The sequence below is a fragment of the Cololabis saira genome, chromosome 22, assembly GCF_033807715.1.
Source record: "Cololabis saira isolate AMF1-May2022 chromosome 22, fColSai1.1, whole genome shotgun sequence".
Classification (NCBI taxonomy): domain Eukaryota; kingdom Metazoa; phylum Chordata; class Actinopteri; order Beloniformes; family Belonidae; genus Cololabis; species Cololabis saira.
This window is the reverse complement of record NC_084608.1, coordinates 26,298,149-26,316,454: the sequence shown is the minus strand read 5'-3', so window position 1 is coordinate 26,316,454 and position 18,306 is coordinate 26,298,149. Positions and strand designations below refer to the sequence as shown.

Below are 18,306 nucleotides of genomic sequence, written 5' to 3'. Positions count from 1 at the left end.
ATAAAGCATTACAAAAAAATAACACCTTTCAGGGGAGGGAGCCAAGCGATATAGCGTTTCAGTGGTTAGTTTGTCCCATTTTTCCTGCAGAAACGTCTAGAGCCCTGCAAAATATTGGGGGCGTCGTCCTGTTTTATGCTTTAAAAACCTCCAACATCCTCTGCCAGGGACATGTGAGGAAGGCAGGCTTTGCAACCCGGCACCCTCGTCTTCCTCAGTTAGGCCTTTCAACGGGTGCAGAATGTGGCGCATACAGTATGTTGCTCTAAACTCATCCATCCATGTTCCTCTGCAGGGTTACGAGGTTCTTTAGTGATTCATCTGCAACACATCTTCCATCCGCGAAGGTCTGTTCACGAGGCCTCTGAGCCCAGAGATGATGAAGAGGCCTTTTTCTCCAGTAAAGATTTGAATGGCGTTTGTGACTGTAGCTCTGCATCGTACAGCTTTGCAAAAGTCTTCCACTGCTTTTCCTTGTAATTCATCAGCTACTGATGAACAGCGCTTCTGAGGAATCATAAATGTCTTATTATCACCAGTTCTGCGAGAATAAGACATTTTTCGCACCTCTAACCCTTTTTTCCCCACACAGAAAATGATGCACTGCTGGAGAACATCGTTTCTCATCTGTTGACCAAGTGGATCTACCCATCTTTTTGCTCCGGAAAACCTTCAATCTGATGCCGTTTCAACAACAGATCAGTATTACAATCACCTGCTGACGTCACTGGTTTGTAATTAGATCTTTGTTTTCTTTCACCTCCTAATTGGCACTAATTGTTCAACTCTTTTGGAAAATGTCAGAGAGAGAGATAGAGAGACAGAGATAGAGATAGATAGAGAGAGAGATAGAGAGATAGACAGAGAGACGGACAGAGATAGAGAGACAGAACAACACTTCATGTTAGAGTGTGAACAATACAAAGACATTAGATCTTAGTTCTTTCCTAAAATTAAACAAGTCCAGGATTTTGATTCCCTCTCAGATCAGGACAAAATCCAACATTTAATTGGAGAAAAAAAGGAAAGTGCTTTAGAAGCAGCTAAATACACCAGTACATGTCATAGATGGAGAGAAACACCACCAGACAACACAGTCTCCTTATAGCCCTGCCTATTAATGTAAAATAGTTCTGTATATATATATTGTATGCATGTGTTAGTTATGTGTTAGCCTTGGCAACAATAGTTACCATTCATGCCAATAAAGCCAATTTGAATTGAATTGATAGAGAGACAGAGACAGAGACAGATAGACAGATAGACAGATGTGGTTTACCTTTGCCAGCATGGCCAGGTGCTGATTCTGGACGATGGCTGTCCTGTAGGTGGCCAGACCTCCTTCCTCCAGAATGGGGAACAGGTAGTACAGGTGGACGCTGTGGACGGAGAGAAGAAACATTTGCTCTACTGTTTCCAGGAGGTCAAACACCCAAACAGAAGAACCCACAACATCGAGGAGGCAACCTTCAGGCCCATAAGAGCCATCACGAGCGATGAAGAGCAGGTCTGAGATAAACAGTACAGTCAGAGGAAGTGAGAGTCGTTGGTTCCGGTGGCTCCCGGAGATCAGGCTCCGTTTTCATCACGGTCCGGCGTCTCCGTAACCGCGGCTTGTCATTTGATTTCATTTGGATTAAAAACAGGCCATTAAATTCAGTCGCCTCCAATCAATGTACCGGGAGGAAAGCAGGTGGCAGCTCACTTCCCAAACTCACCAGAGGTCCATTTGTCGGAGGACAGCGGTACTGGTGTGGAAACGAAACACTCTGATCAGATGTAGAAACAACGACATCAGAGACACCGACGTGGCTTCGTTCAGGGACCAAACCACAGCCGTGTCTCTGTTTATTGATCGGAGGTCTATTGGAACACCGGTGTTGGATAAATCTGACTGTACGCCACTTCGAAGGGTCATACGAGCCGTTTGCAGACAGTCTGCTCTATTGATTTTTAAAGTTTATGGCTTCAAAACTGAACAAATAATTCCCTGCCTCTCTGACTTCTTCAGTGGTTTCAACACTGATTTATAATTTGTTTTTACAGGCATTTCCAGGGTTTATACAGCAATCCTTATGTTAAATTTAATACCAATTTAATACCTTTTTTACTACCTTCAGATTTTTTTTAAAAAACTGTCACAACATTAAGTGTTAATCACGGACCTTTTAACATTAATACAGATTTTGACCTATAGAACACTATACAGAACAGATTTATAGACTCATTGATGTTGACCAGATGTTTCACATTTATTTCACTTTGTGAATGACAATAAAATAGACTGATTAAAATGTAAAAGGTAAAAAATAATACCAATTTAAAAAAAAAATAAAACCTCTGACAGTGAATTTAACACTTTTAATGGCCTTAAATTTGGAAATTTTCATTTATCACTTTTTAATACTTTTTAAAACCCAGCGGAAACCCTGATTTCTTGTTATAATTACTGCCAATTTAGAAATGGACTAAGACTGGATGGACTAAGTTTTGAACGACACCGTCTTCTTTCTGAAGGAGGGTTTCGTTTTTAGCCCCATCTGCTGACCTGGTGGTTCTCTTCAAGCCCGTCGCTGCGTTTGCACTATTGAGATGTGTAAAATATTCTGGTGGCTGGACAGCGGAGGCGGCGGGAGCCTCCGACGCCGGCGTTCACCGATGGTGAAGCAAGGCAGCTGGCTGGATCTGCTGTACCCATTTAACTGGACAAGAGGCTGATAAATAATTCAGGGCCAGCGCGTAGGCCAAGCATGTCTCGTCAGACGCTAACAATCAAAGAAGGGAGGCAGAGAAAGGAGGACGAAGGGGGGGTGGGGGTAGGAGGAGGAAAAGTGCCCAAACACGGGCCGGAGATATCCAGGGAAACAGAGGCTAAGCACCAGCTCTGCAGCCGCGCTCCTGCTGCATGTGTACCGCGGTGTCAGCTCCTATTAGGCTTTAATCCTGCTCCTGAATGTTCACTGGTGTGGAAGTGTTACTATTGAGGGTTACAAATTGTATTTTGGTAGTAGAAGTTATGTTGTTGGATAAAAATCTATTCCTGCTATTTTCTGCAACCTGCACAGGAGCCAACACTGCACCAGGAGGAGGACGGGGGGGTGATTCCCACACAGAGAAGGAGCTGGCACTAAAGTTGCTTTCGTCAATCAAAATTAGGACTAAATATCGTCGTCAACAAACCTTTATCACCTGAGGAAAACGAGACGAGACAAAAATGCTGGTCATGTGACGATAACGATAATCAAATATATAATGCCATATCGTAGACGAATAAAAACAAAACTAAAATGTAGATTACAAAATAAAAACTCGAAAAAAACGAGACGAAATGTTCTAACAAAGATCCTGAATCTCCATGTTTTCAGTAGCTTCCTCTGGTTTAATGTCCATGTTTCAGTAGTTTCCTCTGGTTTAGTTCTGCTGGGTGACGTTAGTCCTCAATCCCAGTCGCTGCAGCGGAGAATCAGATCCAGAAGATGCAGCTGCAGAGTTAGAGGCTGATGCCGTTAACGCAGAGCTCTAGGTTCACGTCAATTAAAAACAAAGTTAAATAGAGAAACGCAGGGATCTGCTCTGGGGCTGGAGAAGAAGAAGAACCATCTTTGGATACACTTTCCTACATAGACGTGGAAAAGAAAACCCAATGTGTCGTTGAAAAAGAAAAAGATGGGGAGAAATGGGGAAAAATAAATATGTTGGAAACTCAAATTAGAGTCTTCTGTATCTGGAATTAATGTATTCTTGAGTCTATAAGGTAACAAAAATATAATAATAAGAAAACCTTGTTTGAATTGTAAAATGAGTTTGGCTAAATACAATATTTGACTAAAACTAGACTAAAATGGTCCTGGACAATTCTGACGAAAATAAGAGTAAAATGCTCAGACTTTTAGTCGACTGAAACTTGACACGACTAAAAGGAGAATGAACAAGACTAAAACTAATAAAAATTAAAATGATGGTTTGACCCAAAGACTAGACTAAAACTAAAATTGAAACAGGCTGCCAAAAACAACACTAGCTGGCACTAAAGAAAGCAGGTAGGTGGGCGGCTGCCTTTGCTATAATATGTGTGTGTGTGTGTGTGTGTGTGTGTGTGTGTGTGTGTGTGTGTGTGTATATGTATATGTATATATATATATATATATATATATATATATATATATATATATATATATATATATATATATATATATGTTTCATATCCATCCAGATGGCTCTCACGTAGCTCCGGCGGTCCGTCCACACAGTCAGCAGCCCTGAGAAGCTTCAGGCCGCTAATTGCATGTTGTGATGGAGAGTTTCTGACTGTTGATGAGGGGTACTTATGACACAGCGGTTTAAACGACCAGCGACTCAGCGAGCAGACAATGTTCGAGGGAGAGAGCTCAGGAGGGCGAGGGGAAGAAAACAAAAAGAGACCGAACGACCGACGGCGGCTTCAATTAGCACCGGCGTCGCTAAAACCTGCTCCAGCGCTCCCTCACCTGGTGAGAAACTCCACGACGGCGTCTCCCAGGAACTCCAGCCTCTCGTTGTGATTGATCCTAGACAGGCGGGGGGGAGAAGTGGAGACGTGAGGACAGGTTGGGAGAGAGATGCAGCGGGAGAGAGATCAGCTGATCGGCGCTCGGAGAATAATTCTGGCCCACATTCAATAATAAGCACTCGTTGGCCTTAAGATTAGCTCATTTCATTTCCCCCGAGATGTCCCTTCCTCGCGCAGTTACAGTTAATTTTCTTGTCAGCGGGCCTGCCGGGTATATTAATCACAAAAACGGTCCCTTTGATTGCTCCCGCGGTCAGTGATAGCATGAGCAGATAGGAGGCGGCGGGCGGCCTACCTGGAGGGGGAGGGGTCGTCCTGCCCCAGACGAGACATGATGTTAATCAAAGTGTTAATTCCTGTTAAGAGATAATAATCAGAGAGAGGGGGGGGAGAACGGTTAGAGCCGTGGCAGAGAGAGAGGGATGACGGCGAGGGATGTGAGCGACTCACCCTTCTTCCTCATGTACATGTGGTGGGCCTTCCTGTCGCCGTACTTGGGCTGGCGGATGCCGCAGTTGGACAGGGAGTTGCGGGCGTGATCCGGGTTCATGCCGAAGTTGAGGTGGTGGCTGGGGTGGGTCATGGCCAGCTGAGGGGGGAGAGGTTAAACAAGGTTAGCACCTGAGGAGAAGCACAACAGCCTCGGACCTCAGAGGTGTCACCTGTGCATCAGGTGAAGGAACGAGTGGAAGTTTTATTTACTGCTCTCAGGTGATTTCTGGTGGCCGCGAGGCTTCAGAGGAAGTCGGACACGACGACAAGTTTTCTTGTAGCTGTCACTGATTTTAAACTTATCGGGAAGGAAGACGTGAGGAAAAGAAAGAAAAAGAACCATGGGCTAAAAGGAAGGAAGGAAGGAGAAAGGTTTAACCCTTTACGACCTACCGTAGAACAAGTCCACCTAAGCATGTTTTTACATTTCTGCATGCTATAATGCCATTTTTTTGTAGTATTTTTATTTGCTATGCATCAAAACAACCCATATAAGCCAATCTTTAATAATCTGGATGTTACAAGTCCATACTAACTAAATATATTGCTAAAAAGTGCAAATAACTACCAAAAATATGTAAATCGTTCTTTAATTTTACACATTTTTCTAAATACAGAAATCCCACAGCTAGATCCCTCAAAACTGTCAATGGAAAAAAGTAACACAGAAGCCTTTCAAACCCCAGGAATGTATCTGGAATGAATTCACTTTAGTTTTTGAGATATATCATTTTATATATTGCGTCTTCATCCAGCGCTGAAATCAGCTCCAAAACTTTGCTCACGTAAACCGTTTACAGTTTCACCCGCACGGACTTTGGTGGACTCATAATGTGTGTGTGTGGGTTTGTATAGTGAGTGTGTAGTGTGTGGGTTGTCGCTGAGTAATCTTTCGTGAAAATCTCTGATCAAAAGCACGAACAAGAGCGCAAATTCAAACAGACTAGTTTCCCGTGGGAATGACGTCACCTCCCTTTTCTCGGGAAAAAATGTGAAAAAAAATCGAACCTGATGACATGCTGACAACGTGATGATGTACGTGTCAACGTAGGATGAGCTGTGAACACGTACCGGATGTATAAATAACCCGCGATGTCAATTATGAAGATTTTCATGCGCGCAATTTTACCTGATTATTATGTGATTTTTCCAAACGATTTAATGGATTGAAACTCTGGGACACTAAATGCAGGATATGTTGGTGAAACTCTTCCTCTTTAACATGCAAAAAGAATTATGGCTCCGTTTTATTTGCTTGTATTGGTACATACCTTTTGAAAATAAATATGCAAACGGGAGTGCCGGCGCTCCAGCCGGTTATAAAGGGTTAAAGGAAGGAAGGACAAAAACGACGACCCTGTCGCAACCTCTCTCGTCCGTTTATTTGCTCCGGTTTCCTCCAGAAGAAGATCAGAAACTGATTTCCACCTGAAAGCGTTTTGGACCGTTCACCGCCAACGGCAGACCGGCGGAGAACACCAACGCTGCCCGCCAGTGCTATAATCTGCCCATGCGTTGTCTTTCCAAATGTCAGCTGCCCCCCTCCCATCATTGTTTCAAACTTAGTATTATTACCTTCAAAAGTGAGACCCAGTAAGATACCAGCAGCTAATATGATAAAAACAGGGGACGATGGAGTTGCTCTTCTGGCATTTTCAGGTTCTCGTTCAACCCTCCACGGACCTGCTTTAGACATGTTCAGATTTAACTTTTACCCCCTCTTTTAACCTGCATTTTAGCACCCGGAACAATCCTCATGGATGAGAAATCTTTAGAAACATTTCAGGCTCTGGGATGGGCAGCGAGGAAGCATCAACCCTGAGAGCTACTGTACAAACAGGGTTTAGAGAAACGTTCCTCTCATAAAATCCCCTTTTTCAGGGAGGGCCTTTCTTTTTTCACAAGACAATCCCAACCCAGACTGCGTCCATGACAACGGTGGGGCTTTGCAGTAGCAGAATCCAAGCGCTCAACCGGCTGGCCTGCGTTACAGACCTTCAATAAACTGAAAATCATGAAATGAAACAGTTCAAATCCCACATCAGACAATAGTCGGGACACCATTCGACATGACCCTGTAAAAACACGTGTTTGGGATGCCGCCATCAAATTCAAAATGATTGTTTTTGCTCCATTTCCTCCATTTAAACATTTGACACGCCGCCTCTGCCCTGTTCTGAATGAAATATGGGTTTATGAGATCTGCTTCTGTTTTATTTACACTTTCTTGGGTTTGAATTGGTGTTGTAGATTAATAATGACTCACAGGAAGATGTGAGGTGTGCAAATGTCAGATAAAGAAGAGGAGCAACAATGATAGAAAAAAAAAAGATACATCTTGTCTGAAAATTGATTCAATAAAGTTCTCAGGAGGCTGAGACAGCAAAAGCTGAAATATCCTCGAAGAAAACACCGGTCTACTTTTAGTTTTGCATAAAACAAGGACAAGCCTGCTGCAGCCGAACATCCCACATGTGCTGAAGAGAGGAGAAACAGAGATAAAGCTCAGTAGGATATGTCAAAACCATGTCAATCTTACATTAGGCGCATGTTAATCTCAAGCAGGAGGAAAAAAAAATAAATAAAACTCCGACTACTCCCCCCCTGAGCTCGCTTTTCAAAACGCTTGTCTTCTTTTTGCCAACTTTAAATCAATTTCAAGCTCCAATGAGATATACATGTTAAACGTTAAGAGAGATGTTTCAATATTTATACTTGCTGAAGAGGTCTTCAGCTTTGTAGCTTTGAAGGGAAAAACTACAAAAACATTAAAGAGCTACTTTTCTGACAGAAAAAAGGGGCATTTTGAAAGAGGAGGAAAAAAAGAGTCAGATACTTGAGCTCACAAAAGCAAAAACACACAGGCCTGTTTTAGTGGAAGGCCTTGCACATTACAGCAAGACCACGCCTGCAGAGTCCGGGTGCTGAACTGGTTCCCCTGCAGTCCAGGACGACCTTCGGTGCATCGGGACCCGGGACCTGGAGGTCCAGGTCTGTCCGGGACCAGAATCCTGCTCCAGACTGGACCGGGTCAACGGTCCGGACCTGAAACTCCAGGAACCGTTGTTCTCACTCCAACTTTTCCAACAATTCGAGATCAACTAAAGTTTTCCATGATATCTGATATGTTGTTTATGTTCTATCCAGAATACCATATTTTCCAGACTATTAGTCGCTCCGGATTACAAGTCGCAAGGAAAAACATATAAGCATATAAATCGCACTGGAGTCGCATTTTTGGGGGAAATTTATTTTATAAAATCCAACACCAAGAACTACGGAAGAGTATTAGGGCCACTTAAAAAAAAATAAAAAGAATTCTGAGAAAAAAGTCAGAATTCTGACTTTAATCTCAGAATTCTGAGAAAAAAGTCAGAATTCTGAGAAAAAAGTCAGAATTCAGGGGGGGGCAGCACGGTGGCTTAGTGGTTAGCACTGTTGCCTCACAGCAGCGGCTTCCTCCCACAGTCCAAAAACATGCACGCTAGGTTAATTGGTGATTCTAAATTGCCCGTAGGTGTGAGAGTGAGTGTGGTTGTGAGCATGGTTTGTGTGTTTATATGTGGCCCTGTGATGGACTGGTGACCTGTCCAGGGTGTAACCCCTGCCTCTCACCTGAAATGAGCTGGGATAGGCTCCAGCAGACCCCCGTTACCCCGCAAGGGATAAAGCGGGTATAGATAATGGATGGATTCTGACTTTTTTCTCAGAATTCTGAGATTAAAGTCAGAATTCTGACTTTTTTCTCAGAATTCTGACTTTTTTCTCAGAATTTTTTTTTTTTTTTTAGTGGCCTAGAATTCTGACTTTAATCTCAGAATTCTGACTTTTTTCTCAGAATTCTGACTTTTTTCTCAGAATTCTGACTTTTTTCTCAGAATTCTGAGATTAAAGTCAGAATTCTGACTTTTTTCTCAGAATTCTTTTTATTTTTTTTAAGTGGCCCTAATACTCTTCCGTAAAGAACAGACATGTCATCTTGAAAGGCAATTTGAAAAAAAAAAAAAAAAAATAGAATAGAGGCAAGAACCGGCTGAATAATTGTACGGTATGCTTACGTTACATGACACAACTGAGAACGAGCCTGGTATGTTAACATATTAAGAGTTATTCAGAGAACTAGAGCATAAATAACCTGCTAAGAAGTTTACCAAACCATCCGTGTCACTCCAAATAACTAAAATCCAATGAAATCTTCATCCTCGGTGTCACTTTTAAACAACTCCGCTAACTCCGGAGGTAGAAGATGCGGTGCTTCCTCTTCTACGTCGCTTACGTCAGACTCACTGTCAGTTGCAGTTCGCCCTCTTGTGGTTTAGTGTGAAAATAACATGTGAAATGATACACCGGTAATAATGTGTTAATAATTTCACACATAAGTCGCTCCAGAGTATAAGTTGCACCCCCGGCCAAACTATAAAAAAAAAAAAAAAAAAGAACGTGACTTATAGTCCGGAAAATAAAGTAAAATAAAATATTCAGCTTTTATTTACGTCTGACATTCACCACCTGAGCTCCGTCTGGATGCCGAGTCAAGCACAACACGAGCGGTTCTGTAAACAGTGCGGGTCCCTCACAGACGCCGACTACTTCCAACAACATCTGATATTCAGAGGATCGACGTCTGTAACCCCTCCTGTCGACACGACCACCGCGGAAAAGTATCGCCGCGATCAGGATTTAGCGATCGCCGCCTTCGGCTAAACGGAAAATAACCATCATCACTCAGAGGACAGCAGCAGGACCTGCAGCAGAACTGGAGCAGGCGGGAAGGTGAAGGGCACGCCGCCCGCCCGGCACAAACAACTCAATAATGTAATTATTGGGTACAAGATTATTTACTATAGCAAAGTAATCAGTATTCGGGAGTGAAAACGGACTGATTTCACTTTAAACGTGTCGATAATCGATCCGCGGCATTTGAATGTGAACCATGAGGCGTTCGCTTGCAGCAATAAAAGGAAATCTGCCTTCTGTCAATCAAAACTGTTCATTCGTACACTTGTAACGCACATTAACCTGCCATTTGACTCCGTTATTGGGATGAACACGTGTTAAAGTTGAAATGAACATCTGGATGTTATCAGAGGCTCAGCAGCGACTACAAACACAGATTCAATTCTCACGTTGTTTCGGCCCCCGAGGAAAATGTACACTCCTTACCGTCTACCATCAGACTCAAGCTGCCCGTTACCATGAATTGTTCCTTAAAGTACTGACGGACAAGTGTTCATTTTAAGGATTTGGCTGCTCTGACGTTTCAGAAGCTGGTCAAATCTCTGGTTATTGTAGTGATGGAGGTTCTAGTTCATTAAACAGCAGCTGGACTTTCTGAATAACGCAATAAAAAGTTGAATTTCAAGTTGCGACATAAAACTACACAAAATACAGCCTGTTAACGCCAAAGAAGGCGGCAAAGGAGCTTTAAATTCCAACTTCAGTGGTGACAGAAATTGAGCAGGATTTGTGAAAATGAAAACGTGATGGAGGCGGCGTAAATGTTACCCTGAAAGTCTCAGCCGCTAACAGAGAGAGATGCTTTCAGTCCTTGGCAGCTCTAAAAGGAGTCACAGTTATGACTTGGTATTTACTTCAGACACGCAAAGAAATACCTTTCAAGCCAAGAAAAAGTGCTTTTTCCCCCCCTTTCTCTTTTCTATAATATGCCACCTTTAAAATCATCGCCATGAAAGCATCTTTAAAAGTGTCTTTCACGGTGCTGAAGAATGGCTCAGAATCCAGTTCAGGGAGAGAATAACCGGCTCTTGTGTGGAGGTGAGGGCTTTGTAACATGTCTGAGACTCAACATGCATTAACAAAAAAAAGATAATTACCCGATAAAAGAGAGAGGGGGGAGCCCCAGGAGTGTAGTGTAGTAAACGTCTCCTATAAACGGGGTATAGATCCGTCTCAGTGACTCAGCAGGGAGGTCTCAGGCTTTCTAACGAGATTAGGGCGAGGCGAGGCCCGGTCCACAAAAGGGCCGCCGTCACAGAAAAAGGGGAAGGTTTCAACCTTCTTTATATACAACCATGGTGGCTGTAAAGACTTGGAAAAGAGACGTCTCAGAGCTGCAACCTCGAGTCCGTCCGAGCCTCCATCCACCTGGCTAATAGAGGGAATCTGCATGACATGCAAGATACGACTTCACAGTGGGTTACGCCCACTGAGTGGCAGAAAGACTGAGTGGCAGAAAGACTGAGTGGCAGAAAGACTGAGTGGCAGAAAGACTGAGGCAGCGTAAACTTTCAGTTTGAGCAACTCGAAAACATCTAAAATGGGAAAGAGGTGTTTTGCGATTGACTGTACTCATAGATTTAGCAAAAAATTGGAGTTATCGTTTTACAGACTGCCGAAAAATAAGCTTAAGAGAGACATATGGATCGCTGCAATTCACAGAAACAACTGGATTCCAGGCACCGAAATGTGGATTTGCGGTTCCCATTTTGTATCAGGTAATGTTGGATTTTTGGGTAGCTAACGTTAAACGGTCAAATCATAAAGTTCAGTGTCCTCATCACTTTAATTTCTACAACAAATCCTGCCTTGAAGTCGGACCAAGCGTCAAGACTTTTGTATGCCTTCAAGCTTTGCTTCGTGTATTTCCCCGGCGTAGAAATTAAGTACATATAAATATCAGGAAACTCCATTCGTGGCCAAATATTAATGTCCATGGACCACTGGTTCTTCAGGGTAACTGTACGGGTCACTGTCAAGTCCAACTGCCTTTAATTTAAGCCGATAATCGGCTGTTATCCCGTCTTCTCCACTAGTTAAAGCCATTTTTGCTGATGTTTTGCCACTCAGTGCGAGTAAGGTGGCGTTGTTCCAGGGGGAAAGTGACGTCAATGCATACCCTCTATTAGGCCCGGAGGCTGGCAAAGGGTCGTGAATACGGGACTGATTACGGTCCACTCAGAGGTCGGGTGTGTTTTGGATCCGACATGGTTCCCGGTGCATCAAACCCAGCCGTCCTGCCGGAGTCTTCTCAAAGTGAGGCGACCGACGGTGACGACCGAGGAAAACCTTCAACTCGGTCCAGATGTCCTGAATTATTGTTACAAGTAATCAGAATCAGAAGTTATGTGTAATATCGTTGTGAAATGAAGCTTTCATGTTTATTTATGATGTTCATGATTATGTTTTAATGTCTCTATGGGGGCTGGGAGGTATATGTGTGCTGTGTGGGTATTAAAGTGAGGATTTGTGTGAAAATGACCAGATGTGTGTTTATAACCATAAAGTGTGTGAGTTTTTATATGTTAAATGTTGATTTTATGATGTAATACACTTTACTATTGTATGAAAGGTGCTATATGAATAAAGTTTGATTTGATTTGTGACACAGATTAATTTTTTACTTTTATAATACTGAATTTCACCCGGTCTTTGTACGTTTTGACTGTATAGAAACGTAATTCTCGTCAGTTGTGTGAAATAAGACCTGGAAACAGGCATAGAATTGTCAAATTGGTTTAATTCACCGTACGAATTGTAACAGATTACTTTTGTAATACTGTATTTGACCCGGTCTTTGTACGTTTTGATCGTATAGAAACGTAATTCTTGCCATTGTAAGAGTGAGATACTATCTACTGCCCTTACTTTTTAACAACTTGTGCTTTTTATTATTTTGCCTCTTTCCTTATCATTTTATTTGTTATTTACTGTTTAATTGTGTCTTGCCGCTTTTAATGTTGATGTAAAGCACTTTGAATTACCTTGTGTTGAATTGTGCTAAACAAATAAACTTGCCTTGCCATGACATCTTTATTTTATTTTTTTACAGGCGGCCCTGCATCAAACAGATGGATGGTTCGATCACATGACGATGAAACATCCAGCTACACTGAGTCGCAGTCGAACCCACGAGCAAACAAAAGCGTGCGACATCGGAGTTGGAGGCGAGGACTTGCACGGTTAAATTATTGACAACCCCGGCGATGCCTCTCGTTTTTTCAGCGAGGGTCAGAAGTGAAGAACGAGGGGCTGGAGAGACGGGTCCGCGGGAGTCTCTCCTGCCCAGCGCTCCCCTCCTCAGTTTTAAATGCTAAATCTTTAACAGAAGCTTCTCAGAAGAGGAGCTTCAAAGAGCCGAGGCTCCAGTGCAGCCGGGTGGAGGGTGGAGGGGTGGGGGGTCCTCGAGTGCACAAGCTCTCACTTTTCCTTTTTTCCTTCCGTCAGATGCCTCATGCTAGACTCGTACCGTCCTCCTCCTCTGCAGCAGCACGTGTTCGGATGAAGAGGAGATTAAAATATCTTCTCCTGGAAACCGATTCCCCACATCAACTGGAAACATATACGTCGTCCCAGCAGGTCTGATTAAAGCGCGAGGAGAACAGATGCTTTTATTAAACATTAGAGCACGATTGCTGGAAACACTCCCCCCCTAACTCCCTGGTCTCCCCGATCATCAGCAGCCTTCATCTCTCACGGAAAAGGAGAAGTAAAGTCTTCCTGCTTTGATGGGCGAAGGCTTCATTACCCTCATTAGCTCGGACGCAAACTCAGGGAATAGATCCAGATTCGGATGTCCCGAACTCGTCCCAAGTCAAGACCGGCCGAGCCATCAAAGTCCCGCTCGTCTTAATATAAATTAGGTTTGCTTGTAGCGCCGTACGCTACAAACATGTGCGGAGTGCAAATGAGAGCTGTCCCACTTTTAGAGGCGGATCTGCGCTCCGACCAGAAACGAATCAAGCAAACTTTCGCTGGATCTGCCGTTATTGTAACTTGGATAATCTCAGTATCATAATATTACCATCACTGGTATTTCATTATTGTAATATACATTTTTGGCTCTAGTCACTTTAGATAAATCCATACTGCTTTTAAATGCTGCTAAATATATTTTGCTACTATGCATGTTTGTTTGTTTTCTGTGGGGACTGCGGGTGGAAACTAGCATTTCAGCTAAAATCTGGTGTATTTACATTGCTTAATGTAGCGTTCATTAATATGCATTGTCCCCTGTAAAACAAACTTTGATTTGATTGTCCCTCGTTTCTTTATCAGGGCTCTCATCCCTCCATTCTTTGTCGCCGAATACTCTCCAAGTGTAGCGTCAGATATACTTGTCGTCTAGGTTAATTTTATTTTAATAATCTTGTAATCAAACCATTATTGATTACTCAACTGTATTAATCGTTGATGGTGTGGATGGACGCTTATCCTTCCATACTCCTTTTCCACCAAACCAGTTCCCGGGCTGGTTCCAGGCCAGTGCTGCTGCTGGTTCACAACTCGTTCAAGAGTTGGTGCTGCCTTGGAACCGGTTTTTCTGGCCTGGACACAGTTCTTTGTCAGTGGAAACTCAGCACTGGCCCAGAACCAGCCCTGGAACTGGTTTGGTGGAAATAGGGTACCAGTGTCCTTGACTACTTTCTAATGGCGCTTTTACACTAGTATCTTCTCAGCCCGATTCGACTCGCCTTGCCCTTGTTTCTTTTCAATACCCAGATCAGAAGTAGGAGGTTGGAGTGAAGCTGCTGTGACGTATTTGATTGTGTGATCTAAACAAAGAAGACAACAACACTAAAGATGTAGAACATGGAGATGATAAATGTGCTGCTGGGTCTGTGGTTTGTGTTCAATATCAAGTTAAAAAAATGAGAGTGAGAGAAGCATAAAATATACAAGAAGCCGCGAGTCGCTCTTTCACTGATGTCACATCCTGACTCAGACGTCTGACTCCAACCCCCCGACCAATCAGTAGCCTGTAGTGTGATGTCAGATACAGCCGACTCAGCCGCTTAGAACCTCGGCAGAGTAGTTACAGAAAAAGTATCTACTCGGCACGTTAAAACCCTGGTGGGAAAGAACCAAACCGAAGCGAGTCGAGGCAGGCTGAGTAGGTACTGGTGGAAAAGCGCCATAAATTGTACATGAATAGAGATGACAACACTGAAGTAACACGCAAGGCATCATGGTAGATCTGTGGGTCCTCAACCTGAGGCCACCTTTGCTTCGACAGCAGCGTCGCACACGGGAAGCACCTGGGAGGTTGTTCAGGTAACAGGTGTGTTCTAGCAAATGTTAATTAGGTGGATTTCTTTCCTCCGTAATGCGTTTAAAGCCATCATTCGTGGTGTTTTGACATCGAGCCGGAAGAGAAATGACGCCTCGTTAACTTTCAGGTTGAACTCTGAACGTGTTTCCAGGTGCAGCAACAAAAACAAATGCTCGAGTGAGGAGAGACCGGGATGAGGATCATCTCTGCTGCAGAGGATGAAAGTCAGAAATCTCCATCAGCAGTGATTCGTATTAGTCTGCACAAAAGGACTGGCCTTTATAAATCAGCCTTTACAGTTGAATTCCTGCAAAGAAACCAGTCCTGAAACAGCCATTAAGCAGGAAAAGTAGATTAGTGGGAAGGTTCCCCTTCCTCCGGTGGGTCCAAGTCCTACCACAGTGCCGGAGTGAGAACGATCTAACAGAGGAGGAGGAGGAAATGGGCCGCAACAATCACCTAAACCCAGCGGAGCTGGTTCTGGATGAGTCCCAGCTCAGAGAAACGAAAGCAACATGTTCGGAGCTCCTTAAACACCTTTGCTGGTCGGCGTTATTGCCCCCTAGTGGTGCGGGGCGGTAGCTCGCTGTGTCGGGGGTTCCTACTGGGAAACGGCTGACGAGGGCCGAGGGGCCTCGCTAATGTTAACATTACTCGATACCTTTTACCTGCTCCAACATATCAGAGTTAATTTAATGGCCCATTAACAGACGTGAACAGACCTGGATGACAAGGTGAACAGGTAATCAGGTAATTCATTAATCTGAATCACTCTCACACAGTAGTGACAATAGAGAGGAGCCTCTATATGAGGAAAGTGGAGGAACCCTGGAATGAAACTGCAAAATGTGGAAATATTTGGACACTGACTATTTGTTTATTGTATATATTTGAAAAGCACAACATTTAATCTAAAAGGCCCGACAAAGATAACCCATAGAAAGGTGTTTTCTTCCTTTGTGCAGCTCCGCCCGGCCCGCACTGGCCGACTGCTGTGGGTCTTTGACTGCAGGTTTGTCTTCAGCACTACGAGATAAGACGGCAGACTCCTCTTCTTTACCTTAAACCTTTTCCAATACATATTTGGGGTCACAGTCCAGCTGAACTGTCAATCAGAGTCCAATCAGCTGCATTTGTCTGCTTGTATTTCATCCAGCTGCTACTATTAACCGTTGCATCATCAACGACCACCAGAGGAAGAAAGCTGGTATCCACTGTCTCAGTCTTATCTCAGCTCTGCAGTGAACTGATTTGTGCGTTTAAACTCACATGAGGCTGGCATGAACTTGGATATACTGTACGTGCTTTCACTAAGCCGGATGTTGCAGGGGGGTTTTATTCATCATGAGGAGGATACTCCTCCTCCTCCTCCCTGGCGTTGTCTCGTGAAGACGTCTACACCGAGATGTTGCTGAGCTCACCACTGTGCTCCTGGTCTCAAAATGAACTAAAGTGTTGATTTAGCATCTCTTAACGTTCCTGCTCTCTCTCAGATGGATTGCTTCGTCTTTGCTGCCAAAGATTGGACACTTTTACTCCCAGTGAAAGCTCCTCGGAGCGCGTCCGAGGGTTCACAGCAGCAGCCTCCAACTACAAATGGAGATCACACTTGGAAGGAACCTCCGACTTCTAACATGATTGAATTTCCCATTTTCAGTGAAGTTCTTGACAAAGTTTGGTATATCACAAAGAAAGGAGTATATATTAGACCATTTGTAATTTCCAGAGTCAATTTAACAGAAAAGCTTTCTCATTTTTCGTGTGAGTACTGGTACAAACCCGACTCCAGTCAGAGGCCCAAATGTCTGTCGTAAAGCTGACTGACTGCACTTCCTCCGGCTTACATGAACACGTTTAGTGGCTCTCCGAGGCTCGGGGGAGCCGTTCCAGCCAACTGTACGACCACTTCAGAGGCTCGACTGAGCCGTAAAACCGGACTTCTCAGTGATGGACGAGCGCTTGAACTCAACAACTTTGCAAACTCCAGAGTTGAACGCTGCCCTTTCACCCGATGGCTCCTTAAATCTTTCATGAGCTACTTGTGTCACATTCAGCAACATTGGTGCCACCGCAGAGCATTTCAGCGTAAAATACCATCACATCTGCAACATAATGCCAAAGCTGGATGCTGTCGTTACGGACTCGGCTGCTTCTCCACCCGTTGAATCAAACCGGAAGTTACAAGGTGATATTGTGCACTTATGTGCTACCATTTGGTGCACAGATATAAATACTCATTTCACCTGTGAAATTACATCAAAACAAAACTTTATTTTACTTTCTATTGTCCCTTACAGCTGTATATCAGGTTGGTACCGAGCCGTTTTGTTAATAAATTAAAGATTTTAATTCAGGACTTTGGATTTACAGGTTTTCAGAAACCTCCCAAGCCGTGCAGTTATTCTTACAAACACTGCTGTCCATATCTGAACTTTTGCTGCTAAAAGCTGCCAATTTACGGATTTGAAGGCAACGGCCGACCCTCCTCTCATGCCTCAGGCGTGTGAACTACAGATTCAAAAGATGATTTGAGTGGAATACTCCTTGAAAAAGAAGAAGAAACCCTCTCACCCGCACGTTACACACCCGTGAAGAGGATTTAATTAAAGCGCACGCATCCTCTATCATAGTACAACTTATTTGTACCGTAATCAGTGGGTGGCACCAGATTGTCTGGGCTGTAATGAAGGGGCTGTCATTGGAAAACAATCATCTCATTAAATGTGATCGGCCCATCAGGGTGGAGGCAAATGAGAAGTGATGGTGAATCTGTCGCTACTCGGAGGAAGTCTTCCGAGCTCGACGAGCACGACTGCACTCCTGCAGCCGACTCCGTCTGTGCAGCATGTCACTGATGAGGAAGGTGCTGCGAGCCCGGTGGTGATGGCTCCCTACCCGGGTCATTTCCGTCCCCGCGGCGGTGAAATCTTTTATTTTTTCCACTTTATTTTGTGTAGAGGGACATTGTACATTGATAAACATTTAAAAATGTAAATACAGTAATCCCTCGCTATAATGCGGTTCACCTTTCAAGTCTCGCTGCTTTGCGGATTTTCATTGTGCATCATGTTCTGCATTCTGATTGGCTAAACAGTCTCCCCGCTTCTTCACTTCCTGTGTCAATAACGGTGGTCGCTTAGCAACAAGCTGAGAACGGCCAATGAATTTCAGCAGCAGCTCAAGAGCGGGACTCTTCGATGAATCGTTAATTACAGTTCTCAAATATGTCGGTTTATAAGAATCTTTTTGTCCTGAA

At 43.7% G+C, this 18,306-nt stretch overlaps 1 protein-coding gene across 1 annotated transcript in view; it reads right to left on the bottom strand.

Moving 5' to 3' along the window:
- drosha (drosha ribonuclease III) overlaps positions 1 to 18,306 on the bottom strand; it is a 152,320-nt gene that overhangs the window by 70,774 nt on the left and 63,240 nt on the right. Inside the window, 4 exon segments of the mRNA XM_061713722.1 lie at positions 1,280 to 1,379; positions 4,488 to 4,547; positions 4,845 to 4,905; positions 5,000 to 5,138. Coding sequence (XP_061569706.1) covers positions 1,280 to 1,379; positions 4,488 to 4,547; positions 4,845 to 4,905; positions 5,000 to 5,138 — 360 coding nt within the window.